Source organism: Mercenaria mercenaria, chromosome 4 (genome assembly GCF_021730395.1).
Source record: "Mercenaria mercenaria strain notata chromosome 4, MADL_Memer_1, whole genome shotgun sequence".
NCBI classification, from domain to species: Eukaryota; Metazoa; Mollusca; class Bivalvia; order Venerida; family Veneridae; genus Mercenaria; species Mercenaria mercenaria.
The window spans coordinates 12,230,963-12,258,783 of NC_069364.1; the positions used below are offsets into that span (position 1 = coordinate 12,230,963).

Here is a 27,821-nt window from a genome sequence, read left to right on the forward strand (position 1 = left end):
TATGAAATTTCTAGTTAAATATTATGCTGTCAACGTAGGTCATAATTATATGCTACATTTAAATTTGTAGTGATAAAGATTTGGAACTTTAAAATAAAACAAGAAGGCACTGACATTGTGATTCAATGAACCAGAGTATGTACTTTCTTTGTAAGCACCTTCATGGTCCATAACTCTGCAATTCATTAAGGGATTCTAAAACTATTTTTCACAAATGTTTCCCATAATAGGATGACGTGTCATGTTTAAGACCTAGACCCTAAGTCCAAGGTCAAGGTTACATTAACAGGTTCTGATTCGTATCTGGTCCTACCTCTGCCATTCATCAAGGGATTTTGAAATAATTTGCCACATATGTTGCCCCTAATGAGATGACGTGTCATGCGCAAGACCTAGACCCCTAGCTTAGAGGTCCAGGTCACAATTTCCTGTCAATAACTCGAGTATCGTTTTCTTGTGTATAAATTGCGAAAAGAAATCAGGTAGTAGACTTGATATTCTACTCTTCTCGAGATTGCATTGCTAAAGTTACTCAGAATCACAAGATTATATGTTAGCTGCGAAAAGATGTCCTATGTTCAAAGGTCCAATATGATTTCCTAATGTTTATAGTTCATATGTAAAAAGTGCATGGCTGTTTCGTTGGGCCCTTAAGAGTGTATCTCTTGTTGCTCTGTCTTCTGCAAAGGCATTGAGCACATACGTTTTTGGTTCTTAAGGTTTGCTTTTTATATATTTATACACGAGCATTTTTGTTTTTTACATGCCATGCCTTTTTTTTCCTTTGCGTGTGTTAGAGATTCACCTGGAGGGGATTACTTTTATTTACACTGTCCCGTGTCTTTGGAACATGGTGGGAGTAAGAGTGAGGTTGGGTGCGCACCATAAACCGGTTTAAGCTCCCCATGAATTCGTCATGTGAAGAAGCAATTCAGCTGGCTTACGGAAGCTCGGTGGTTCTACCAAGGTGCCCGATCGTGATGAAATAACACTCGGAGGGGCACCTGTGGTCTTTCTCTACCATCAAAGCTTGGAAGTCGCCATATGACTATAATTGTGACGGTGCGACGTTAAACCCAACCAAATAAATACAAAAAAAAATATCATCCGGCTTTTATCTATATATATCAAGTACTTTTATATTAACTTTGGCACCTACAATAAACTAAATTGTTAACGATAACGTAATTATACCACTATTAATGCAAACACAATTGTTATTTTCAACAAGTACATTATCTTTGAATACTTATCGGCCAAATTGTAAGGATCATTTTTATTTCTCTAAGATTTTGACAATGAAAAATTAATCTGTTCAGACTTCAGTTAGTACTTGCCAACAGGTAAATCAACAACAATTAGTCATTTTGTTTGTCACGAATTTTGGCTACATATTAAATGCATACCTTATTTCAATACAAATAGCAACCTTTTCCCATTATTTTTAATATTTTGAAATAATAAGTCGTTATCTAGTTGTAGTAATTGAAAATTAAACAGTTAAGCGTTGTACAATGTGCATTTAGTGCCTATGGCAAGTCTGAGAAACATCATCATAGCCAAAACCTTTGACAAAGAAAAAAGTGACTTATAACATTGCAAAAACAATTTTCTTTCTGGAGAAACATTCTGTTAATTGATGGTGCCAATAAATAGTGTGTCCGTAACTGTTGTTGCGACCAGTCTATAAAAATATTGACCGTCTTGGAGTGGTGTTGTAGTAATCCATCTACAGGTGAGTGTCCATCTATTCCCACCACAGTAACGTTGAAAATCTATCGCAACATCTTTAAATGCCTCGTCCTAAAACAAGGAAAATACAATGATGTGATTTTCATTTCAAATAGATATTTTTTCATTTCTTATGATGTAGTTGTCAGTTCAATTTATTTAAAGATTTTCTAGCCACGAATTTGTTGTTTACATGGCCTTATGTTCAGCTTTAAACAAACGATGTATGGCAACTTTAAAAAGAGAGTAATTACATATTCTTTGGTCTATGATTTTCAGAATTAGACAAAGCCCTATCACGATGCATGTAGTCTTTGGAACCTTAAGAGACTACTCACCAAGAAGAATCAACGACTAGTCAAAATCTGAGTTATCCTTTTTCAGGTGTCGTGATTTATTTGGACAAAAACTGTTCATTTGTGAGTAGCTTTAAGCTCTTTTGAAGGTTTAAAAGGTACCGTTTTGATATATTGCGTTTAACCCTTCCCAAATACATACAATATTCACAACGTCGTAGTAGACATTTGCAAATTAAGACGAAGTGGACTGTAGACACCTTGGACGGTCGATATTTCAAGGGGCCGATCTCAATATAATTTAATTATATTATGTGCGTTAGGAAATAAAGCCGATAATGGTGATAAGGTCTGGCTTATTATTCCCTCATTTTCACAGAAGGGGATATAGACTTGCCTTTGTCTGTCTGTCTGTCCGCCTGAGAAAATTTGTGTTAATCATATCGCCAAAAGTGTTTGACTTACCGTCATTTCTTATTTAATTTTACTGAAATATTCTGCAACATTAAAAGTCATGCATCTGAGACGAAGTCGTCAATATGAGCCAGAGGGTCGCAAATTGTCCGTCGTTGTCGTTTGACGTAAACAATTCGCTTTGAACACTAAATATATCACAATTAGGCCCGACCGTATTGCACCTCGGTTAGAGTTTTTCTTAAAAATATCTGATGAGTTGAAACTTGTCAAAAGTGGACTAATAGGTCTCTATATGGTTAACAAAGTTTTCTTTGATTTGACAAAATGAGCTAGTTTTTAATCCCAGATAACGCAAAATTACAATTTAACTAGACTATTCTAGCTAAATTTCATTTGGATTAAACAGAAAAATTGATTTTGCCTCTGCAGAGATAAGAATGATTTTCTATTTTTAAACCTAACGACCTAGTTATTGACCCAATATAACCGAGATATAAACTTTACCCATATTTTATAAAGACAAAAACTTTCTGTTCAATTTTATATAGATCAGCTACAAAACAAGCTGGTAACAGTGATAAGATTTTTTTTCTATGACATGACCTAGTGACCTAGTTTTAGATCCCAGGGAACCCTATTCTAAATTTGTTCTACGATTTATAAAGAAAAATATTCTGACTAAGTTTGATGTAGAAATTTGGTATCTAGAAGGTTAAAATGGTTTTTCTAAGATTAAACTAACTGACCTACTTTTTATCGCTAGATGACCAAGTTTCAAACTTTACCTGGACTTAATTAAGACAAACATTATGATTATGCTCCTAGGTAAGGTAAATCATTTAGTCTGTAGAGTGTTAACAATGTTGTTATATTATCTGGCAAAATGACTTAGTTTTTGACCCAGTTTCAAAGTTAACCAGCATTGGTGAAAGCAAATATTCCGACCCTATTTCATAATATCTAGTAGAAAATATTACCTTTTGAGTATTAACAATGCTTTTTTCTATGATACAGCCTTATGATCTAGTTTTAATAGTCAAACTAGATCTAGATTTTCATTATGTAAAACAATCCTACAACGTTTTATGAAAATAAATCATTGCGTCTAGTGTTTATCTATAACGTCACCTAGTGACATTTATCTTGTCCTACGTAATTAAGTTTCGAACTTGATGTAGATTTTATAAAAATTAATACAAATATTCTGACCAGGTCTATTATAGATCCAGTAGAAAAAAGTGGAAAATAGACAGTAAATAAGGTTTACCGATGACGGACATATTACTACAAAGATAGCTCAATTTGAGCACTGTGTGCTCAGATGTGCTAAAAACTCGGGTGCTCAGCTCCTAACTTGGAGTTTATTCCTTTACAAGGTCATAACGGTCATTCAATACTTTTACCACAAGTTGTCTTTGACGGACAGGCAGACGGACGAACTAACAAAGCCAAATCTATATCCCCTACCGCATATGGGACATAATAAGCCAGACATTCTCACCGTTAAACGAATTTTCTTTTCATACCGCACATAATATAATCAAATTATGTTGAGATGGCCCCGTGAAAAAATCGATCGTCCTAGGTGTTCACACTCCGCTTCGTCTTAATTCGCAGATGTCTAGTAACATGAAATTATTTTTGTGAAAATCGGTCCTACAGAAAGGTACGCCATACATGTACCTCATCAGGTACATAGGGCGATCTGGATTTTGAACATTACCTTCTTAATACATATTATGCGAATATTGCAGAAGAAATATTTAAACACACCTGTCTCAATTTAAATATATGCCTTGCTGTTTCCTGATAGCATTATCCAAAGTGTATTTGAAAGAAAATTACAATATTTCCAGTTTTTAAACAGAAAATATATTGGTACATTGGCGTTTAACAAACAAGCTTATAATTCAGCAACTAAGTTTACAAACCTTCAAAATTAAATCAATTTTTGGGATTGGATGAACGTTTGCAAGTACAATTTCTAAATGTTTTTCGGGTGTCAGAAAGACAGCAGCACACTCAGGTTTGCCTGAAAAAAAAAGAAGAGAAATTCATATTTACATACATTTGTTTTGGGTTACGATAGAAAACTAATATCTTTCGTTACAAGCCATTATCACAAGAAGAACGGGGCGTAAGGTAAGACCTTTACAAACCGCTGTCTACCATACTTACATTCCATTCCATATCCAACCATTTTTCTTCAGATACAAATTGTCCCACTCCGCATTTGTACCATCCACGTGCCATGTTATCAGCGCCTTCTATTATTAACGAAAAAGACACATTCATTTCTTCTCGAACGCTTGAAGGATTTGGACCTATCTGCGTTCCATTTTCCATAAACGTAGACCAAGAATCTCCATATTTTCTACTCCATGTCCAGGTAGATAATGGGATGTCGCTAAAGTGACAGGTAAGAACTGTTTCTCCTCTGCAATTTCCAGCAACAGGACTGTCTAGCCACACTTTTTGATCAGCTTTAACTGAAATTAAAATACCAAGTATTGTTTTTCTTATGAAATAACTTGAAAACTTAATGAAGTGTTTATGTGTTGTTTTGAAGAATACACCTTACAGTTTTCCTACAACCAAAGCAGTGGGTAATGTGTGCCATACAAATGTCCATTTTTAACTTTTAAAATCCTTTTGTTTTAAAAATGTAATATTAATTCATAAATGTTTAAACTTCCGATTGATATTCAAAATATAATTATAATTTGGTCAACTTATGTGACTTTACTCCTATATCAACATTTTACGTCACCATAGTATGTGAAATAAATGCATCATGTCCCTTTTTCTTTCTTACATAACCCTATAAACCCTTGAAGAGTTCCTGAAATGACGCTGAAAATTCAGACGTATATATACTTTGTTATTTCAAAACATTAATTTTAGACGACTCCAACAAAAAGGACTAGCCCGACCAGCTTCCGAAGATGCTTAAGGGGAGATACTTTAGGACCTTTTGTGAAGAAAACACTCTCATTTAAGAGGTACTTGAACATTATAAAAGACACATGAGCAAATATGTTATTGCTATTTTAAAGATTTCAGAAATGTCAATAATTAAGTTAAACACCATTCATCATTAACATCGTAAAAAGATGTACTCTCTTTTGTAGTGTATAGGATATGGAACAAAATATGGCAATGATTTTCCCTTTTGTGAAGAAACACTAAAAGTTATATGAAATTACTTTAAGATATCCCAAATCCCATGACAGGAGGAGACACACTCTATCTGCCCTGAAATTTCCCTTGGAAGTAATTTTAATAGTGTTTCCTTTAAAAGTAGATATATCTATACAGTTGTGTTTTATATTTTGCGTTTCATCTAAATTTGGATGACGACTGACAACCATTTGGTATTGACAGATATATAAATGTTTAGATACTATACATGCAATTATTGAGTAATAGATTTACATTCACGAGTGAGGCTCATTAAAGATCAAATTTGTATGCTTTTTGTACATGTGTTTATTTTAAATTCAAACATCAAATTTAACTCCCTTAAAAAGCCTAAGTTATACAAAATGTAACAGAATATAGTCTGTGCGAAAAGTAATTAATGAAAAAGGTCATAAATTAAGTTTTGAATTCTTTTTTCAAAATGGTATGCATTAAAAGAATAAAATATATACTCCATTTTCGGTCCACATTTTAAGGTAATTTAAGTCAACGAATAACGTCTCTCCTCCTTTTTGTTGCATTTAGTACACTTCAAAATAGTTATATACAAAATGTCATGCTTTCCTCACAAAAGATAACATCTCTTCCCCATAACCTATACACTAATCAGCTAATCATCAACACATTGAAAAATAGAAAGTGTATCCTTTGCAGAAAAATAACTGTTTATCTATAAACAGTAAACACACATGTCTTGTCCTTATCAGTTACCTAATTTTGTTCAGGTATTTTTTTTTTATTTTATACATTGCAACGTTATTTTGACATTGCTCAATGTTTACAGGAAATTGGCCATTTTTATCAAATCAATTATGAACAGTGATAGATTTTTTGGTGATTTCTTTCATTGTGTATTTGTTATAAAATTTGATACCAGGATTAAATTTTTTTATAAATTTTGTACTTAACTCATGTGTAAGTATGGATTTATTCATTTTGGTAGTACTTTAGTTAGCTGTTGTTATTTGTCATAATTGATTATAAAATCAACATTTTGGATCTTTGACACATTCGAAAGATACCAGTATAAATTGATCTATCATAATAATATCTTAACAATGAAACACAAATGAAATTTGTAATAGACTGGTTTTCACAACACAGCCTAGTCAGGGGAGGACTCGCGATAATGTTGTTATTACATCTATTTGCATTAATGTATTTATGTATGCTTGCTGTATATAAAATATGATTTTACTAAACAAATCTCAATTCTAAAGTATATCAAGAAGGGAGATAACCCCTTACGGATATTTGCATCATTTCTCGCATCGTAATTTGTAAATTCTTCCAAACAAATAGGGTTCCATGACTTGTTGACAAAAACTTCTACTAAACCAGAGTATCTTGTCCAGCCACCTCGAATTTTCACAAACGCTTCAAGTCCTTAATTTACAAAAAGAAGGAAATACTACGACTAAATTTAAATGTTGTTTTTTATTTGAATCAACTCATCGTTCACCACGTGGCAAATCTGTTCTATTAAAGAAATTAATTATAGGATAATACAATTATTGTTAGACATTATAAAGATTCTGATTCGATAAAGCGACGCATATGGAAATTTTCTACATTCTACTTGTGGTAAAAGATTTCAATAAATCGGACCTAATTGCCAACTTCTAACAATTGCTATTCCATGCGAAGAAGCTTGTGTATTTGTGCCTTCTCCAAGTTTATCTTGTAGACAAATTAACGCTCCGTTTGTGGCTGTTCCTGGCTTCCAGAATCGCATTGTACTGTCTGTGAATGCATAAACAAGTCCCCCGTAACTACATGGTGTAGACACATTATATGTGTCATACGCAAGTGCACCATTACCAACAAAACGATATCCAGAATTCACACCGTCAATTGCTTGTACCTTGAATTATTTATGTTTCACATATACTTTTTGAATAAAGAATGACAACTATCATGTATAGGAGTTGTTTTCCGTGTTTAACATCATAACGATGAACCAATTATGAGATACATTAGCTCATATTTTGTTCAGTGCGACATAAAGGGCTTCATCAGAACCAGATAGAAATAATTCCATTACATAAAACTGATAATACACTATTGTAATAAAAGGTTTGACGCCGACGTCGTTTATAGGAGACGTTGATCAAATTGACTTGTTTATAATAGTAAAAGAAAGTAGAATTTTTGATGTTTCGGCAGGAAAAGCTAACATGTGGTAAGAAGAATATTACATTAGTGACTTTCCACATTGAATTCATTAAACTCGTTGAATAAAATTGATAAAATGCTCGGCTTGGGCCTCGATTTTATTATATAATTCAACTCGTTTAATAAATTCAATATGAGAAGACACTCATGTCATGTCCTCAATGTACCCAGTGTCTTAAAGTTTCTGGTCCTTCTTTCGGAATATTGGAGTCCATTTGAAGTTCTTGAGTCCTGTTGCATTACTTCCCACTATTTTCCGTTAACAGAGTCGATATAATCGATATATCCGAAAGCTTTTTTGCTCTATATGCTTTTAAAGGTTTTTGAAGGTTAATGCACCAGTTGAATTTATTAATGATATAATATTGTATCGATAAAAACTTACCCATGCTCTTGTAAATGTTTCGTTTTCAGCACTTTCCTGGTTAAAGTGCATTGTCAAATCGGATGAACTTATACGACCAGGAGAAATGGTTTTCTTTAATGTAAAACTTGGTGTCAAACTTTCCTCCCGCCATGCATACAGTTCAAGGAAAGCTGATTTTACTTTGATTCCGTAGATTCAGAAACCTGCTCCTCCATCAGCACCACTAAACAAAACTAAAATGTGATTGGAACTATATTTTAGTTCCCAACAGCAACAAAAACCTAGGCTTGTGCAGTCATAACAGTTTTAAAAAATACAGATTAAACTCCGAATCCCGAAAGTATTGTTTTGAAAATGTAAATTGTAGGAAATATAGAAAAAAAGAAGAATATCAATTTGAAACTTACTGTAAAAGCATATATTTTCGCTAGGTCAAAATTTCGCGAATTTGAATTTTTAAGTATGTTCGCGATGTTTAATATTCGCGAAATTGAAAAAATGGTATCATACTTGAATTTGAATTATGCTAATGGTGAATATTTACGCGATGATTAATTTTCGCGAAATGTAGGGCCTTGTGAATATACAATGTAGCGAAAATTAAACCCTCGCAAAAATTTCTGCTTTTACAGTATTTGATACAAATAATATATAGTAAAGCTTACATCCCCACGGACGAGAAGGAACCCACACTCGAATCGAGGAATAACCAAATCCATAGACAACATAGCCGTTTCTGTCGTCGTCAGCGTAGCTTGTGTAGATAATAGATCCAGACCCTAAAACGTCATGGGGAAAATCTTGTCAAGCAGTAGGAAAGAATGTACAACAGGTTATCGGGAGACTGTTGCGAACGAACTAAATTCACCTATTACAAAAGCGTTGGGACTTTAATATTAACACTCACATAGAAAGAACTTCATTGCGCTGTTGGTACCACAAGAGAACAATTATGGTTCATGTAAAGTGTTTTGATAGAATGTTAATGTTGGCAATGTAAATCTGATAGACAATTACATATCTCATATGCGCTCTTTATATAAATCACCGGTCTATAGTTTGTGTTATATATCCGGTATGTATTCAATACATGTTTTCTGGGCTAATAAGTGAAAATACAACTGTGAATATTTCTAATGTCATGTAACCATTTATTTGGACCTCGGGCAATAGTTTTGACTATTGACCGGCAAGCCAGTCAATAAGTGTATACTATTGACTGAATTACCAACTTGAAAAGAGAAGAAAAAACACTTACCAACTGAATCTGCATAAAAATTGGGATAGTTTCCTCTTTGAGGAAATCTAATTCTAGAAATGACCAAAGACGGATGTGCTGAAAGCCCATGATGCACTGATACATACGAATCTTCCCCTGAAAGGTCAGCAATCGTTAAAATACATTATTATATTTTTAAATTAAAAATTAATAGGGACCTAGAAATATTATTTGCTACATGAAAGTATAAACATTTACTATTTGTGACAGTTCCCTTATGTGTTTTTACCAAGATGTATTTTTCATATGAATGCGAGTTTGATACCATGAAAGAAAAAAGCAGGGATTGATCGAGTCATGTGCTTTTGTGTTGCGTTTTATATTTCTGCAAAAGGTCGCTTAAGAGAAATGCATTAGTAATTATGTAGCGCGTTCAAAACGCATTTTATAATACAATGATATGTTACCGGTCACAATATAACAGATTACAAATGAATTCTTTTGAAAAAAAGATTCAAAAAGACATTATAAGCAATAAATATTGTGTCTCCGCAATCAAAATGCTGGTATCTATTTTGGCAAAGACGGGATCAGCGAACAAAATCCCTACAACGATAATTTTATAGCCCTTCCAGATCAATTAATAACAGTACAATATCAAGTTGACAATAATTTATAATAGGCTGATGTGACGGATAGAGGAATTGTAGTATTTGCAAAGTTACGTCCCTTCGTTCTTATTCGCCATTTGAATACGTATATTATCCTTCTAGATACGTCCCATCAAGTGTTGGGAAATAGATAGACCCCCTTCTAGACGAAGAAGGATTGTTTGTCATAATTAATATTTGGAAAGACGATAAGGCGTAAAAAAAGTGTTTGTTTCCGGTATCCCGACCTACCCTAAATTTTTGGCCCGACCCTAAATGTTTTTATGGCCTTGGAGAAATCTTTTTCAACTGTTAACAAAATGTTGCAAAACTGCACTTTTTATGCTGCTCTAAAGGCATTACCCCCTTATTTGTATTCATTTTTTGACACAAAAATAATTTCCGAAAAGTCCCACTTAATAAAAAAAATACAAAAAAAAAAAATACCGACCTACCTACCCTAATTTTTTTTAGCATGTTACCGGAAACAAACAATTATTTTTTTACGCCTTATGACTGTGTTTTAAATAGAGCCAACTTGCCACAGATAATGTGCTCTATACTTTAAGGACACGTTTTATGAAAATCGAACTAGAAGAAAGAAATAACAGCAAAATTTTAATTAGGTCACAAGTTATATTACCACCTGTCAAATTTTGTCATTGGTTTTTGCGATCTGTCAAAATCAGTTTTATCTCTCATTTCTTCATAAGCATTGGTTTTGCAAGTATCTTGGTAGTACATTGTAGTGTGTAACATAATAAAAACGTTCATAACAATAGTTGTGCTAGAAATTGTTTTGTTGAGCTCATTGAAGTCACATAATAATTCTGTCTCCCCCATGGGGAAGACATATTGTTTTTGCCTTTGCCGTCCGTCTGTCCGTCCGCATTAAACTTGTCCGGCTTTCAAAGGTCAAACTGCTGGTTGGATTTCGACGAAACTTCCCAGGAGTGATCAGTACCAAGCCTAGTTATGCATGTCGCCGGCATGTTCCACTTCGCTTCATAAAATGACCGCCAGAGCTAAAAATAGAAAAATCTTGTCCGGTTTTCACAGGTCAAACTGCTGGCTTGATTTCGGCGAAACTTAATAAGAGTGGTCAGTACAAAGCCTAGTTATGCATATCGCCGGCACGTTCCACTTCGCTGCACAAAATTGCCGCCAGAACTAAAAATAGAAAAATCTTGTCCGGCTTTCACAGGTCAAACTGCTGGCTGGATTTCAACGAAACATCACAGGAGTGATCAGTAAAAGCCTAGTTTTGCATATCGCCAGCATGTTCCGCTTCGCTGCAATAAATGGCCGCCAGAGATAAAAATAGAAAAATCTTGTCCGGATTTCACAGATCAAACTGCTGGCTGGATTTCGACGAAACTTCACAGGAGTGATCAGTACCAAGCCTTGTTGTGCATATCGCCGGCATGTTCCGCCTTGCTGAACAAAATGGCCACCAGAGCTAAAAATAGAAAAATCTTTTCCAGCTTTCACAGGGCAAACTGCCGGCTGGATTTCGGCGAAACTTCACAGGAGTGATCAGTACCAAACCTAGTTTTGCATATCGCTAGCACGTTCCGCTTCGCTGCACAAAATGGCCACCAGAGCTAAAAATAGTAAAATCTTGTCCAACTTTCACAGGTCAAACTGCTGGACAGCTTTCGCCGAAACTTCACATGAGTGACCAGTACCAAGCCTAGTTTTGCATATCGCCAACATGTTCTGCTTCGCTGCACAAATAGAGCTAAAGGTTTACATAGGGGGGAGACACCTTCTAGTTTCTATTGTTTTAGTTGATTGTTGGTAATGAGAGCACCCAAACTCATTTTTATGGCATAAGAATAGTTCCTTTCTGATTGGTAAAGGAAAATATTAGTGTCCCACTAAACGTTTCTTTTTTTGTAAGCCAACTGTCTATTTTTTCGTTATTTGTCATTCACCAGAAATTCGAAACGTGATACCACCTTAATACTGGTCGGCAGTTCTTTTCAATAATTGGTAGACATTGGCAAACCACTAGGTGTCGCCACTGATTGCTGGTATAAATACGCCCAACACTTCATTTTAAAAACATTAAGTCAGGAGGAGTTGCCATGGGTTTCTTTATAGATGATTTTAGTAATTTATAATGATTCGTGATTAAATATGGGTACTAATCCCTAATGATAACGTGATTCCCGCCGAAATGCGAGGACGATTCCATTTTATGATAACTGATAAAATAACAATTCATAATGATTGCACATTACTTGACAAGTAAATATCAGTATTTGTTTCATTTTAACCATCTAGTTAGTATACTGCAACATAGCAAAGTCGGGTTAAATGCAGATAACAATTGGATATAAGCAAATCGTTTTGCGAGTTGAATCCTCATGAGGATTTTTAAAGATTTTTTTGTTTGATTTTTTTTTCCCATAAGTTTTCATTTTTATGCTCCCCGAAGGGAAAGCATATAGTCGCCGCCTTATTCGTGCGTCCGTCCGTCCGTCCCGCATTTCTTGTCCGGGATATTTCTCAGTAACCACTGTTTGGAATTTAGCGAAACTTCACAGAAACTTCAGTATATTTTTTAAAAACAGTAAGGGGCCGACCATTTAATATTCTTGGGGCTGGGGGTGGTTCTAGGATTTTTTTAAATGGCTTTATCTTAAAACTCAGCAGAATGCAGGATTTAGTGTTTAAAATATCAAAAAAAAACACCAAAAAAAAAACAGTCGAAAAACAAAAGCCTCCACTGATACCCAGACATGTTCAAAAATAACATCCGGGCTTGGAATTACAGCCCAACTTTATAAATAAGATTTGGATGACATCCAGGCACCGGCCTGAAATTGAGATTATGTCTAAAAATTACAATTTCGCTGAGCTTCCGATAAATATGTAATGGCGGGAAACAGCTATAACTACGTAGTAGTCAGCTGGGAATACGTTTAAAATGGGTTGCACGACGTCTAGTTTAGTTTAATAATATTTTATTGCAACTATTATAGACATGAAGGAAAACAATACATATGTATACATATATATATATAGTGCAAATGGGTCGGGCTACAAGTTTTAACAACATTAGCGATAGCCCTCCCCAAAACGTCACAATTTCACATATATATCTGTTCCGATACTTGTCTTGCAATTATTGTATGGTAGATTTAGTCTAGTGCTGGTGTTGCGCGTTAAGAAAGACGAAATTGAGGCAGGTGAACTTATGATTTTGGTCAGTATGACACAATTATAAACGTTCTTAAAAAAAAGAAGCCAAATACTATTCGACACAAATATGACAAAACATCATATAAGTGAAATATTTGGTTTGTAATTTATTATTCTGGCGACACGAAGCGTGAAAAAATATATGAAATCAACAAAAATGCCAGTTTCTGACCTCAAGTGCTTTACTTGAGGACATCGGACGCTTCTAATGATGAACCAACTTTAATACAGTTGCGAAGATCACAATTATTTGCTTCGAATCCTGCTTATGGAGACATAATTGACCAAAATCGGGAATGGGGTTTTACCCCGGGAATGGAATTGCTCGTGTATATTATAATGTCAAACTTTCCTTCCCGTATGTAAAACCAGTTTGTGCCTACAAAGGTATTTATAACTGTATTAACTGTATTACTTCATGGATGTTGGATTATGATTTGAACACAACCGTAGATCATGAAATACCTGTATTGTATCATTGTCCGTATCAAATGGTACAGTGGACTTCATTAATGTTATAGTAATTATGATGCAGATATAGTTATGGGGAAAACATGTATAATTACTACATTGTAAACCGGGTTTTATCATTTTGTATAACATTTGCATAATTCTAAGACAATTAGCAGACATTAAAAGAGGCAACGTTTGCAATTCTGGACTAACATCAACTAAATCGCAATCTGATTAAAATCATCTTGGATCTGAAGACAAGCTATAGAGGGTCAAGTTCAGACGATCTTTCCGCTAGCCAATCAGAGCTTTGCTTTCAACAGTTTGCAAATGAAAGTAAAATTTTAAAATTATTCTATATTTAACTTGAGAAACCAGTTATCTTGGGTCGATTATTCTTACTGCTGAACCCTCGCGTTGTTTCTCTGCCAAGAAATAAAATAATAAAACAAAAAGAATATGTTATGGAAACACATGAGAATTAGTTGTTTCTCCTATTTTCCCATTCAAAATTGAAAAGCGTTTGTAACGGGTACCGGAGGTAAACTGCCATAATCATATAGCCATTGACCTATGTTTTTCAAGTCAGTGCATAATAATTACGTAATAATTGCTCGTACATTACTAAAATCAGCAATTTCAGTGACAAGAGCCGCGTCATTAAAAAATTATAATAAATATCATTCAAGTCGGAGAAAAATATATACTTCAGCTACTTGAAAAAAAAATCTCTTTTGACAGAATAAATGAAAGAAAATATGACATTTTCAAATATAAAGAACAAGTTTTATGTTTGTCTTGTTATTGGATCTAGACTTGAGTATGCTTGAGGACGGCCCAAAATTCAGAGAAAACACAGGCGGAAGTTCAGGTAAGATATAATGAATGACATATCTATAATCTTTAATCAAGGCATTCAATGAATTGTATTATTAAAATCTTTCTTATTGTGGCAGTACTATTCGTAATATATTGATGATTTTATGTAGGTTTACTTATTGTAAAGCAGTCTTTTTGCCACACCCTAAAAGCACATGCGACCAACAGCGTTGTAAATTTGTCTATTCAAGTATTCGCAATATTTACGACTGTATTTACGTGTTTGATCACCAGAAGCGTCACATTTCCAGAAAGTAGCTACACGAGTTAGAAATTGACATTTTTCATGATTTTATATGACTTTTTTACTTTCATGCTTGCAGAGTTTTTGTGATAACATTTTTGTGTGGAAAAGCATTTTGCTTTTTTCGGAATCATTCGTAAATGGATCATTATCAACGACAAAAAATCCACCTACCTCAAAATTGTATAACCTGATGCGGAAAACCAACACCTGAAGCCGCGCAAACCATTTTAAGCGTATTCACAGCGGGTTTGATCTAGCGTTTACCACCAGTGAATCAGAATGAATAACACAAGACAAACAAAACAAGGTAGAAAATTAAGTCGTGTAGCAGTCAGCCAGGAAGGGGATCTGAAGTATTAAGGAGATTAACAAATAAAACTAGGACTTTGAGTCAGATACAGAACAGTTACTGCAGAATCTTTGACTAAGTTACTCGGTTTGTAGTTTGCTATTGTTCACGACATCATAAAGCTGTGTCCTGGGGATAGGGAAAATATAGATTCAAATGATAAGTAAGATTTCCCAAGACAGAGAAGATATCAATATTATTTGGTCTAAATCTACCGTTCTGTTTTCAATACCATATACTGATATATCTAAGTGAAATTGTTATATATGAAAAAAAACTTCTTTCTTTCACAATTTTACACACATGCATACCAGTATATCGGGTAGAACTACAAACTTTTTCATGGTAGCTGGCTGTTTCGCGGCTACAAAACTCGGATACACATCAACAGCAAACGTCGCTAACTTAAATAGCGCGAAATCATTTCTAAGTTAACAGTTTCTAATTTATTCATAACTATTTTAGTATCTTGAATCATTTAAACATCCGATCGAAGTGGCAATTTAACTCTGAGAAAAATGTTTTATACGAAGTTTCTGTTCTTTTCTAGATACTTTCATGTACTGTACAACGGCGTCCATTACAGATAAACTGCGTATTGTGTTCAAAAGATTCCAGTTTATCTACAAACGGGGGCCTTTGCTGTATTAAAGAAGAATTATCGAACTGCTCTGGAAGTGTATGTTCTGAAATAGCCATTTCCTTTTAATTTTTTATCTACATTGCATTGATTGTATTTAGAATGAAATATAAAGAACGGAATAATTACGCCGTCCTGAGGCTGCGGTCAGTTTAATGCCTCGTGATGTAAAATCAGGCTTTGGCATAGAGCCAGCTCTCCAAGCCCTCGCACGTACAAGCGCTGAATAGCTTTTCTGGTCTGCTGGTCCTTCCCAGTATGTGGAAAATCCTAGTAAATGAGATCATATGAAAAACGTTCATATAAACATATACTGATTGGCTTTAAAGAAGCCTATAGAAGTGGGAGTGGTGGTCTAGTTGTAAAGGTGTCGGCCACTCAGTCTGGGGTCGTCCTGGATTTCCAGGAAACGGACTTGACAGTCACGGGTTCAAATAAGCTTGAAGCTTCATCAAAATCAAGCGATAATACATTATTTAGCAACATGAGTTCATCATGTGCACGTGACGCTGGGATATACATATATACTGTTTTCATGAAGTGATTTCTAACATGACAGAACTTTTTTTACTCAAGAACTCAAAACTGCATATTTTAACAAAAAAAACATATAATATATAGCATCTCTGTAAACAAAAAAAACAAAACAGCATAATTAACAGTATATTAAGAAGTATTATGTGCTAGGTTAAAATAGTACACACATAATAAATGTAAAACTTGCAATGAATTGTATTATAACTAGAAAAAATATTTTGTTTTTGTTGGGTCTAACGTCGCACCGACACAGTTACATGTCAACTGGAAATAAACTGGAAGTTTTATTAACAAATGACTTCTATTTCATGCCATTTAACTGCAAAAGCAGCTTTATATCCAAGGTCAGTATATAGGCTAAACACCGCTAAATCCGGCTGTTCTTTATTTCATATAAAATCCTCTTACTTTGTAACGGTTTTTCGACATTTTCTAACATATCAGATTTTCAGAGACTTATATTCTAATAAAGAACTATATCGCTACTTTAGAAAAACAAAAAGAAAAGGGGGTGTTAACTTTTAAATATTAAAGAAAACTACAGTTCGTTAAATACAACCCGCTGAATTTACTCCTTTTCGCTTCTTTCAATTTCTCTTTTCGAGACATTAAATTCTTACGCCGCCATTTTTACCTAGCATGCGATAGGAACATGCCGATTTCGATAGAATGCAAAGTGATACATACTGAAACGCGGTAGATAAAAGTAAACACGTTGCTATTGAGAAAAGGCATTAGAAAAAGAAAAAAGATTAGCACTATTTATATTTGGACTACTTGTGACCTGCGGAGACTTACATTTGATTTGGTTGTAATCAGCCTATATATATGTATCCAAATTAAATTCGTCTGATGAGGATTTTCTAGTGATTAAATAATTCAGTGCGTATATCCGATGCGTATAGAATGTCTTTAAAATTTTAAATACTTAAGTGACAATGGTATTGTTAGATATGTCGGTATGATGTCACACGTACAACCTTAGATCCCGGCGTAGCTTTATATTTACGACTCCGATACCCGGCCGCCTACACATCTTCTCCCCATGTGACCTTGACTGAATATACTCCGAGATCAAGTCCCATTACAAATTCGAGGACGAATTTCATATAGCGGGGGAGTATGTCACGGTATAGGACTTGAATATCAAAACGGGGAGAAGATGAACGGTATTTCGAGGCCCCGGGTTCGAGTCCCGGTCTGGCCTCACACTTTTCTCACCCTGTGAGACTTGGGGCAGTGACTGAATATACTCCGAGGTCATGTTTTTCATATAGCGGGGGAGTATGTCACGGTATAGGACGGGGAGAAGATGTGTAGGCGGCCGGGTAGCTCAGTTACGTTTCAGTTGACAAAGTTAACTTGCCATTTGTCAAGTGTAAGCTAATATTCGACAGTGATTGCTTGTCATTCGGAAATGGAATCTAGTCGATCGGAAGTGATTGCTTGACATTCGGAATTGGAATATTTTCATTCGGCAGTGGAATCATTTCATTCGGCAATGGAATCTTTCCATTAGGCAGTGATTACTTGTTATTCGGCAGCGGAATCCTTTCATTCGGCAGTGGAATCTTTTCATTCGGCAGTGGAATCTTGTTATTCGGAAGTGGCTGCTTGTCATTCGGAAGTGAAATATTTTCATTCCAAATGGAATCTTTTCTTTCGGCAGTGGAATCTTTTCATTAGGCAGTGGTTACTTGTTATTCAGAAGTGGAATCTTTCATTCGGCAGTTCAATCCTGTCATTCGGAAGTGGAATCTTTTCATTCGGCAGTGGAATCATTTCATTCGGCAGTGGAATCTTGTTATTCGGAAGTGGCTGCTTGTCATTCGGAAGTGGAATATTTTCATCTGGAAGTGGAATCTTTTCATTCGTTAGTGCTTGCTTGTCATTCGGAATTTGAATCTTTTCATTCGGCAGTGGAATCTTGTTATTCTGCAGTGGTTGCTTGTCATTCGGAAGTGGAATCTTTTCATTCGGCAGTGGAATCTTGTTATTCGGAAGTGGCTGCTTATCATTCGGAAGTGGAATCTTTTCATTCGACTGTGAAATCTGTTAATTCGGCAAGGAAATCTTGTTATTCGGAAGTGGTTGCTTGTCATTCGGAATTGGAATCCTTTCATTCGGCATGTGCATGTGTTCCATATACCTTGCAAATACACATGTGTATCCTACTCACCAGGTAAACATAGGTACATAGGTTTCTTACCATAATTATGTTTATTCATATGTGTGTGCATACTACCGAATGACAAGAACCCACTTCCGAATTACAGTTAAGCACTTCTGCATGACAAGTTACTTTTCCAAACTACAATAATTATAGCACTGCCGAATGACAAGTAACCACTGCCGAATGACATGTTACAACTACAAAATAACTCGAAACGACTGCCACATTACAAGTAACCACCACCGAATGTCAAGGTACCACTGCAGAATAACAGGTAACCAGTGCCAAGTGACAAGGTACAACTGCCGAATGACAAGTAACCATTGCCGGATAAAGTTACATGTAATATGTCCACATGAAACGTAACAACAGCATAATGTCATCTGACCACAGTCTGAATAAAAATAAGTCATCAAAGTCGTCTTTGATATCCCATAAGTGTGATATAAATCTATTTTTATTCCGAAATCATGAATGAGTAAAGGGATAACGCACGTTTTTTTTCGTGTTATAACATTGCAACCTCCCGAGGGATTGGTTGGTGTCTTTGCCCAACGATTCCCGAGGGATTCTGAAGATGTTATAACACGAAAAGAACATGCGCAAACGCTATTCTAGCATAAAACGCGTACAAACTAATGAATGAATATGTTGTCCCTCAACGTCTGCTACTCAGTAAATTTCCATGCGCGGGAATGCCTGCGTTGTTTTTTTTTTCACGTTGACGTCATTTCCTTTTGAATTATCCGTTTTGAGGGCGTAATACGCTTTGCCACGGAATGCGCCTAATAGGGTGTTTTATTTTATGCTTATTGGTGAAATACTGGAAAATAGCAGTGAGATATAAATCGATATCACTCACAGTGCCGAACTTCTTTTTTTTCCAGATAAATTATCTCCCTTGAAATGTATTCTTTAATTACCTCCCTTTGCTGCCTTTACAATTACTGGATTATACTAATACTCAAGCCATACAGTGATACACGAGTCATGAACTGCTAGACAATCGTATATAGAACAGGCTAGCTATAATTAAATCTGCAAAAGAAATAATGTTACCTAAATGTCAGCATGGTTGCTTGGCCTTGCCATTCGTGTATCTATGTTAATTTCCTCTACTTTTTTTCCATTGGTTCACTATCGTGTGGTAGATTTTACTGGCGACAGCACATTTAGTTGGTTGTTGTCTTAGTTAATTATCACAAGACATCAACTCAACCTTACGTAATATGCCAGCATTTTCGTCGAAGTACCTTCCCACTCCAAGCCAAGCCAGTTGTGTTTCAACTTCCATCCATTTTGTTATGCTATGCAGCTCCTAGATCAATATTTCCTAGCTATTTCTATTGAATCCATGATGATATTTTATTCTGCAGCTTGATTTTCCAAGGACTTACGCATATTCCACAGTTGTTTAGAGTTTTCGAGTCGATTTTTTTAATATGACCTTCAGCGTGTGTTTGGTAAACAAAGCAAGCTTCCGGTTATTCAACGAACTGACGGATTGACACGAAAAGTTTTAAATATGCCTCTACTTAACTACCGGAATTTGTCAATGTCTCTGCTAGCCGCGGACTGTGTATTTTTTACACAAAATATTTAAATGCAGGTTTTGTTTTTAAAAACAAAATGGCGTCTTGTTGATTAAATGAACCTAATCACCAATATTCGATATTAATGTGCCTAAGTGTCCATGGTAATTTAGCGGATATATCATATGTAACACGGTAGCTTAAATAAATCCGAATTTCGTCATGAAATATTGGATTTATATGAACAATTATGTACGTAATAAACAGAAAATTCGTTGATCTTCACAAACTAGCATAAAATAAAAAGAAAATTTGTTTGTTTGCAGTGAGATATCGAAATATATCATCACCGATAAGGGAGACAATTCTGATATTTTCACTCAGGCTCCGCCTTCGTGAAAATATTCAATTGTCTCCCTTATCGGTGATGATATATTTCGATATCTCACTGCAAACAAACAAATATCCTCTATTTAACAGTACGTGAATCTCTCTGTTAACACACGTTTTCTCTCCTGTTAAAACGCCCCCGAAAAGTGACAAGAACAGAAGTTTTCGGTCGAGTTCACAAACATATCCCAAGGGCTTCTGCGGACGCTAATACACAAAACAAACGTGTATTGTCGCTATTCTTGCATAAAAAACATTACACTTCGACTCATTGTACTGTTTTCTTATGCAAGGACTTTACGATTCCGGTACATTTTTAATTACTATTCTGTTGTTCTTCGAAACGGTAGACATGTTTTAATTATCCATAACCGGGGCCCAAATTCAAAATCACTACCAAAGCATGTATTGAATGTTTTTAAACGATTGTTTTTATTCCTCGTTATTACAACCATGACATTGCCCTAATTTTGCATATTACTTAAAAATTTGGTAAACAGGAACACAATTTCAAGAAAAATAACTTTACATTCGAGTTATTTTGAGTACGAGCTTTCAAGATTTATATGAATTCTGCGAGAAATTAGATACAACATACCGACTGATACTTCCCCAAAAACAGTAATATGATTCCTATAGAAACAAGCAATCGCATAAGTTACACGCAATTCAGTACATTCACAATTATCGACAAAAATTGAATGACGCTTATGTTCAAAAAAGGGTATAAACAAGAGAGAGAAGCGAGTAAGTACATTGTTGGAGCCAGTGCGTTTTTGGTTACAGGAAAACGTACTATGGATTAGATTGCATCTTTCATGCTACAATTAAAGAGTATTTTGGAAGAAACAAGACACAGATACAAGATTTTCGGCTGCGGAAGGATATTATGTCCGTCCCTGGATTTCAAAAATAAAAGCCCTGTATTAACAGCACGTGAATTGCTTTGATTGTACACGATTTTCTCCCGTTAATACATGGGCGGATCCAGTGAAAAAAAAGTAGTTTTTATGCTTGCAGAATTAGAAACAATGCACTAATTGCAATATTTTCCGATCTGCTGTAACTGTCTTTTCTGTAACAACAGGAACACTGACAAATACATATAATATCCTACACATTTTTAAATAGTTTTTAATAGAAATATCCAAGAGCTTCCATATTTGTAGTTCCACAGGCACTTTTTGTTCGACTGACATTGGTGTTTATAAATGTCAATAGTAGTTAACAAGAAGAACGTAAAGAACAGGGGCTCCTTCTCACTTATGTGGTCATGTGGTGAGTTAGGAAAGTAAAATTCAATAGTATCCAACAGCAATGTAAAGAAACTTGAAAAAAAACTTACCAGTATAAATGCAATATCCAAGTATGTCATTATTTTGGATAGGAGCAGAGACCATTATAGATGTATTATCGTATATATAGGCAATGTTTCCAAAAGGGTAGTCGCGGTCGTCGTCTCTTATCACGTGACCTAAGAAGAAAAACTTACAACTGAATTTGACTTTTTGCAGGATCCTTGTATACAATACAAATGCGTCCCGAATACTTGCATATTATTTTCCATTGAATATAATGTTTCTTATGCAATGAGTATTCCCATTTGTAATCAAAATAGTTTTACAAATTTCTAATGTTTAGATGTTTCAATAACCCTTGTATTGTTATTTCTAAATGACTACCTTCTTGTAGATATTAGCTATCAAGTTAAATATGAGTTAATATTCTGCACTGCATATTGCTAAAACTTGAAACAATGAAATTATTGCAGGGATTTGGAATCTCTTCAACGGTATATGCAATTTTAAGACTAGTTCAAATTTCAGGAGATTGTGTTTTTGTCTTTAAACAATAGTTCCAATAATGTACCTGTCCCTGGAAATATAAATCCTTTGTTGGGACCGTCCACAGCTTTGACTTGAACGTCTACAAGTAAGGGTGACTCATCGAAGCCATGTTTGAAGGTTCTCATAGCCTTGCTTCTTTCCGCCCAGCTGTTCGCGGAGGTAATTAATACCCATCCGCTGTCATAATCCGGTTCTTTCAGCTTGCCATGCACTGTTTACAGTTAATTTAAAAACATACATTTTTAAATACAATATGTGTTACTGTTTTTTTTAGATATTAAGTAACAATCTAAAAATAAATCTTTATATTTGAATCACAATTAAATATTAATCTAGAAATCAAGAAATTTTACCCATTACAAGACGATAATATATATAACAGAACTTTTCGCCTTTTATAAATATTACTATTTTCTTTGGATAACTGGCCGGATTAGTAGAGTTATAAGATCGTATTTATAAATGACATAAAATGAACATGATGGCTTAAAAGGATGCACAGGTAAAAACTGTGAACGAAAAAAAATCTGTATTCGTTCTAAATACGCATATAATTATAAAGGTAATATCTTAAAGAAAGAGCTATTGTCATCCATGAATAGAGGTGTATTCTTTGCTTTTGTAATACATATTTTTTTTATTTTGTCTAAAATGCTCACCCAGTTTAGAAATGCAGGTAAAAAGCAAGACGGCTGCAAAATTATACCACTTCAAAACACACATTTTGAAAACACTGAAAGAGATAGCAATCACGTTTTTTTTTCACAAAACAACATAAAAATAAACCTTAAACGACACAAAAGATGTGTATCTTGCGTTTAACTTTACCTGACAGTATTTTGTTTATTTTCCTTTTGTACGAACAATGACGGTTTTTTTTTTGGGGGGGGGGAAGGGGGGGGGTTACGCCGTTTAAAAAAGCATTTTCTTCCTGCTGCGAAGGCAATAAATTCAGTAGGACGACTATTATTTAAACTATAAAGCAATTTCGACACAGTTTACATGGATCTGGCCAATGGATTTCATGTAAAATAAAATAAGTATAATGTAAAATATGCTGCAAAACATAGCTAATGGTAATGCGAGGCATTCTCCTGCTCAGTTTTAATAGCTAAGAGTCTGTGTGTTTTTTTTTTAAATAACATTTTAGGTGACAAAGAACTTATTGCGTTGAGTGGGACACGTTCTTTCTCGACCATAAAAAAGATATCTCATTTGAATTTTAACAGTGTAACAGAGTTACTGCTCCAGAAGCGAGAAGCATCCATAATTTACTTAGACAAATGCTACCAAAACAATAGATATTGTGATGTGTGTTATTAACCTTATACATGTATTCATATTTATATAATTGCAAGAGATATCTAATCAGTCGAAATATTATATATTCATTTCTATCTTATGGCTAAATATGTGTACAGACATTAACTCTAATATACCTTTCAGGATACTAACATTCTTTTTTGACGAAGCAGATGTTCGTAGAAATTTCCTGAACTGTTTCTGGCAAAAATCCTGATTCGGTCCAGTACCCTATTCGGACCTTTTGTTCAGTTCTCCTAGTAAAAATATTTTATTTCTATTATGAATTTTTTCTGCCTCTCTATGAGAAAAGTAGGTGAAAATCATAGTATTAATAATTATATATCGTGTTTCATTTCACATACATTGTGACACCTTTTTAGTTTGTTTACAAATTTCATTTGGGGATATTGAGTGATCAAATCGGACGTACGCCATAAATGACTTCAACCTTTGGATGTTTTAAGGTAGACTACCCGTAATAGGCCTCAGTTTCACCAAAAAGCGTACATACAACTTGATAATGTAAGCTTTGAAAGTGTCAAACGATAGAAATAAGGTGCATATTGACAAGTTATATAGTGACAGAAGTTCTCAAAAATCTCCTTTAGATTACCTCCCTTGATAATTTTGGTTTTTCATCAGTTAACTCCCATGAAAACTAGAAAAAAAATTCTCCTTTTCCCTAAGGGGAATTTTAGATTTCTTTTTGATATTTGTATCAGAATCATATAATGCAGCTTTCTACCGCAAAATTCTCTCGAAACTCAAGTTCAGATTCTCATAATCAAAGAAATTATATATTTCCCATAGGCATCAATGTTAACTTCAATACCGATTATCTCCCCAAAAAATGATAAAATTTGAAAAATCTCTCGGTGAAACGTTTTTAATTTTGAATGTCTTTAAAGTGACCAAATTTCGTTTAAATATTACCATCCAGTTACAAGATATGAAATAAGGCTATTACACCATGACATCCTTAATGGCATATCGTTAGACACATATGATTCTTGTACATGTATATAGCTTGTTCTTGCCAGTTGTAAGTTTCGTCATAATATAACCATGACGTTTTCCCTCAACAACAAGGATACAATTTAATTATCAAATTATATTGCTTTCCAAATATTTTTTAACAGATTGATGACACAAAAGATGTTATAAAACAATGGTTGTACGTTTATGATAGATTCATTTTACCATTTTTGTAAGTACTGCATATAATTACTGAGGTACGATCACTTTCGTTATATTGTATGATCTTTGTCATTATTATGATATATGCGATAGTTGTTTCTTGATACAACCAGATCGAACATACACTACATTATACATTAATTGAATGGCTTCCTGGCAAATAGTCAAAACTATTAGCGCGAGGTCAGAAAGTTTGTTTTGTTTTGTTTGGGTTTAACGCCGTTTTCCAACAGTATTTCAGTTATGTAACGGCAAGCAATTAACCTAACCAGTGTTCCTGGATTTTGTACCAGTACAAACCTGTTCTCCGGAAGTAACAGCCAACTTCCCCACATGAATCAGAGGTGGAGGACGAATGATTACAGACACAATGTCGAACTCGCGACCCCGAGATCCGTAGATCTGCGCTCTCCCTATTGAGCTAAGCGGGCGGGTTCAGAGTCAAATGGTAAAATGGCTAATAACTTTTACCATTGACCGGCCAGCCATTCAATAAGTGTTCTATTATATGGCAGCACCAATAATTTTTCACAGCTTTTGTTTTAATATTTTGACGTATTTTCCAAGCCAACATGTGTGAATATAAGCCTGTTATATAGCACAAAATATGAAGCGGCAATTTATATAAGAAGTCATGTAATAATGCGTTTGTTGAGGTTGCTAGGAGGATTAGATGATATTGGAAAAATTATATTGACCTAGCACGTAGCCAAAATAAATGCATGTACATAGATATGACACAAAGAAATACGAGAATTGTTAAAGCATGATCTATCACTTAAACTATTGTTTCTAAAAATAAAATCAGATCCATAAATGGTTTAAGATAGCTGTTAAATACAAAAAAGAATGGAATATTCATTTTCGAACAAAAATCTTACGAAAAAAAAAATCATTCTGATACGGTGATAAATTTAAATCTTACCGATTAGTTGAACATATTTCCGTATATTATAGTTCCATACGCCGTTGACTGGTTTCATTTGTGCTACTCCGATGCAAATTGTTAATATTTCGCCGCTTGTGATTGTTTAAGAAAAAGGCAGACTTCCTGTATGATGAGGTACAGTATCTCCGACAACCTTTGTACCTTTAACAATACAGCTAAGATTATATGATACGTTTTGCAAAAACGATTCAAAGCAGGTGCACTGTTTCCTTTGTAGATATAACGTCCGTGTGTATTAAGAATTCATAGATACATTTTGTTTTGTTTGACAGAAGGAAAATTAATCAGAAGTCGGTCAGATATTGCATTGCAAACGAGACGAAATTTCCCCGTAGAAAAACACCATGCAATAGTCTTATAAACTTTTTAATAATTTGTAGAATTCACCGGCAATACTGACCACTTTTAATGCCTAATTATAAAATCAATGACAAATACTTAATTCATTGAGGGAATGCATCTGAATAAGTCATTAGAACATTATCCTATGAAGTTTGGCGACTGTAGTTCAAACTGTTCTCTAGTTTTAGAGCGAGAACAGTTTTTAGTCTAGAGGTCACTGTGAACTTGACCTTCGATGAACTGACTCCAAATAGAAGAAAAATGTTATCTACTGACAACAGACAAACACTCTTTAGTTATTGAGCAGAAACCGATTTCAGTTTCATGGTTACACTGTGACATTGACCTTTGACCTACTTATCTCCAAAACAAGAGTAATCATTTACTGAGACCAGGCAGTCACACAGGAAGTTGCATAACTGTAGACCTATTAAATGTATTTACACAAACATACATTACAACAAGCATAATGACCAATTATTAAGTAAACATTTATTTCAAAAGCTGATAGCTACTCATAAATATATGATAACTGTAATGGTCTTAAATTACCACCACTTTTTTTTATATTTTCAGCCAATTTATCATAATAATGGGCGATTTCACAATTTTGGGAGCTGAAAAGTCTTAATATAACAATATCCTGAGAAGTTGTATTTACAAGAATTTATTCGGACTTTGACCATGTAATGTATTCATTTGGAATTTTGACGACTTGTCATTTTCTTACTTACATTCACTGAGCAACTGATATCACTTCATGTCCCGGAAGTGTGCCAGATATAGCAGAATGTGTGGCGATATGACAAGTCAAATAATCACAGACATTGGCCATAAGTAAAAATAATATACATGTAGTCATGTCGATTCAATAATTTTGGTGTCCAATTTTGAAAGGATTTTTCGAACGGCACCATTTTGTTCATTTTTTTTTCAGTTTTACTTTGAACACAAAACTTCTGTTTTTAAGGTTGAATATGGCGAATAGAAAAGTTAGAAGGCAGCATGTGGTGGGCTGTTGATAGGTTGACGCAAGGGACTTACAATCGCCAGGTTGGTAAAGCCCTTGGTGGACCACACAGTTAGCGCTAGAATCTTGGCAAGGTTCAGACAGTCCGTTTCACCGGTCAGGCGACTTGGTGGTGGCACAGAGAGAGAGACACACACACACACACATCAGCAGATGAGGACCGATTTTTGGTCATCAGGGCGCAAATAAACCACTTTACAACGGCCAACCAGCTGCGTACAGACCTCAAAATGCCTGTGGGGATAATGTTTCTATGCAGACTATGTGTATGAGGCTACACGAAGTTGATTCGACCGAGACGACAATGTATTCGCATCCCATAAGCCCAGGATTACCTCCAGGCGCGATACGAATATACCACGGACAACGTTGGCTGGATCAAGGAGGATTGGCGACCCGTCCTCTTTACCGGCGAGATTAGGTCTTGCCTACACTATACAGACATACGAGCTATTGCTGTAGACGACCGTTATGGTAGAGGCTCAGTGATGTCTGGGGTGGCATCAGCTGGGAAGGATACATGGACCTAAACCGCGATACTCGCACTGCCCAGCGCTACAATGACGACATTCTAGTTTTATATGTGAGGTTGTATGCAGGGAAAGTTGCTGATTGGTTCATTTTGATGGACGATAACGCCCGTCCCAATGCCGTTCCCGGGTGGTCCAGGAGTATCTGGACAGGG

The 27,821-nt window shown here is 35.0% G+C and overlaps 1 protein-coding gene across 10 annotated transcripts; it reads right to left on the reverse strand.

Annotated features, from left to right (window-relative positions):
* Window positions 1–1,106: 1,106 nt before the first annotated feature.
* Window positions 1,107–25,908, reverse strand: LOC123551022 (uncharacterized). Of its 10 annotated transcripts, none has more exons than XM_053540464.1 (11): window positions 25,741–25,881; window positions 23,769–23,872; window positions 22,973–23,046; window positions 22,336–22,524; window positions 21,812–21,940; window positions 15,964–16,104; window positions 9,446–9,562; window positions 8,853–8,966; window positions 8,206–8,420; window positions 7,254–7,388; window positions 4,796–4,933 (listed from the first exon to the last, which is right to left on the reverse strand). In XM_053540464.1, the coding sequence occupies exons 3-9, from the start codon at window positions 23,034–23,036 to the stop codon at window positions 8,383–8,385; spliced, it is 792 nt and encodes a 263-aa protein (XP_053396439.1). In that variant the 5' UTR covers window positions 23,037–23,046; window positions 23,769–23,872; window positions 25,741–25,881; the 3' UTR covers window positions 4,796–4,933; window positions 7,254–7,388; window positions 8,206–8,382. The 10 variants fall into 10 exon arrangements, with proteins under 10 accessions (XP_053396433.1, XP_053396434.1, XP_053396436.1 ...); XM_053540465.1 differs by having other exon boundaries at window positions 23,753–23,872; XM_053540462.1 differs by lacking the exon at window positions 23,769–23,872 and having other exon boundaries at window positions 25,741–25,886.
* Between the last annotated feature and the right edge of the window lie 1,913 nt (window positions 25,909–27,821).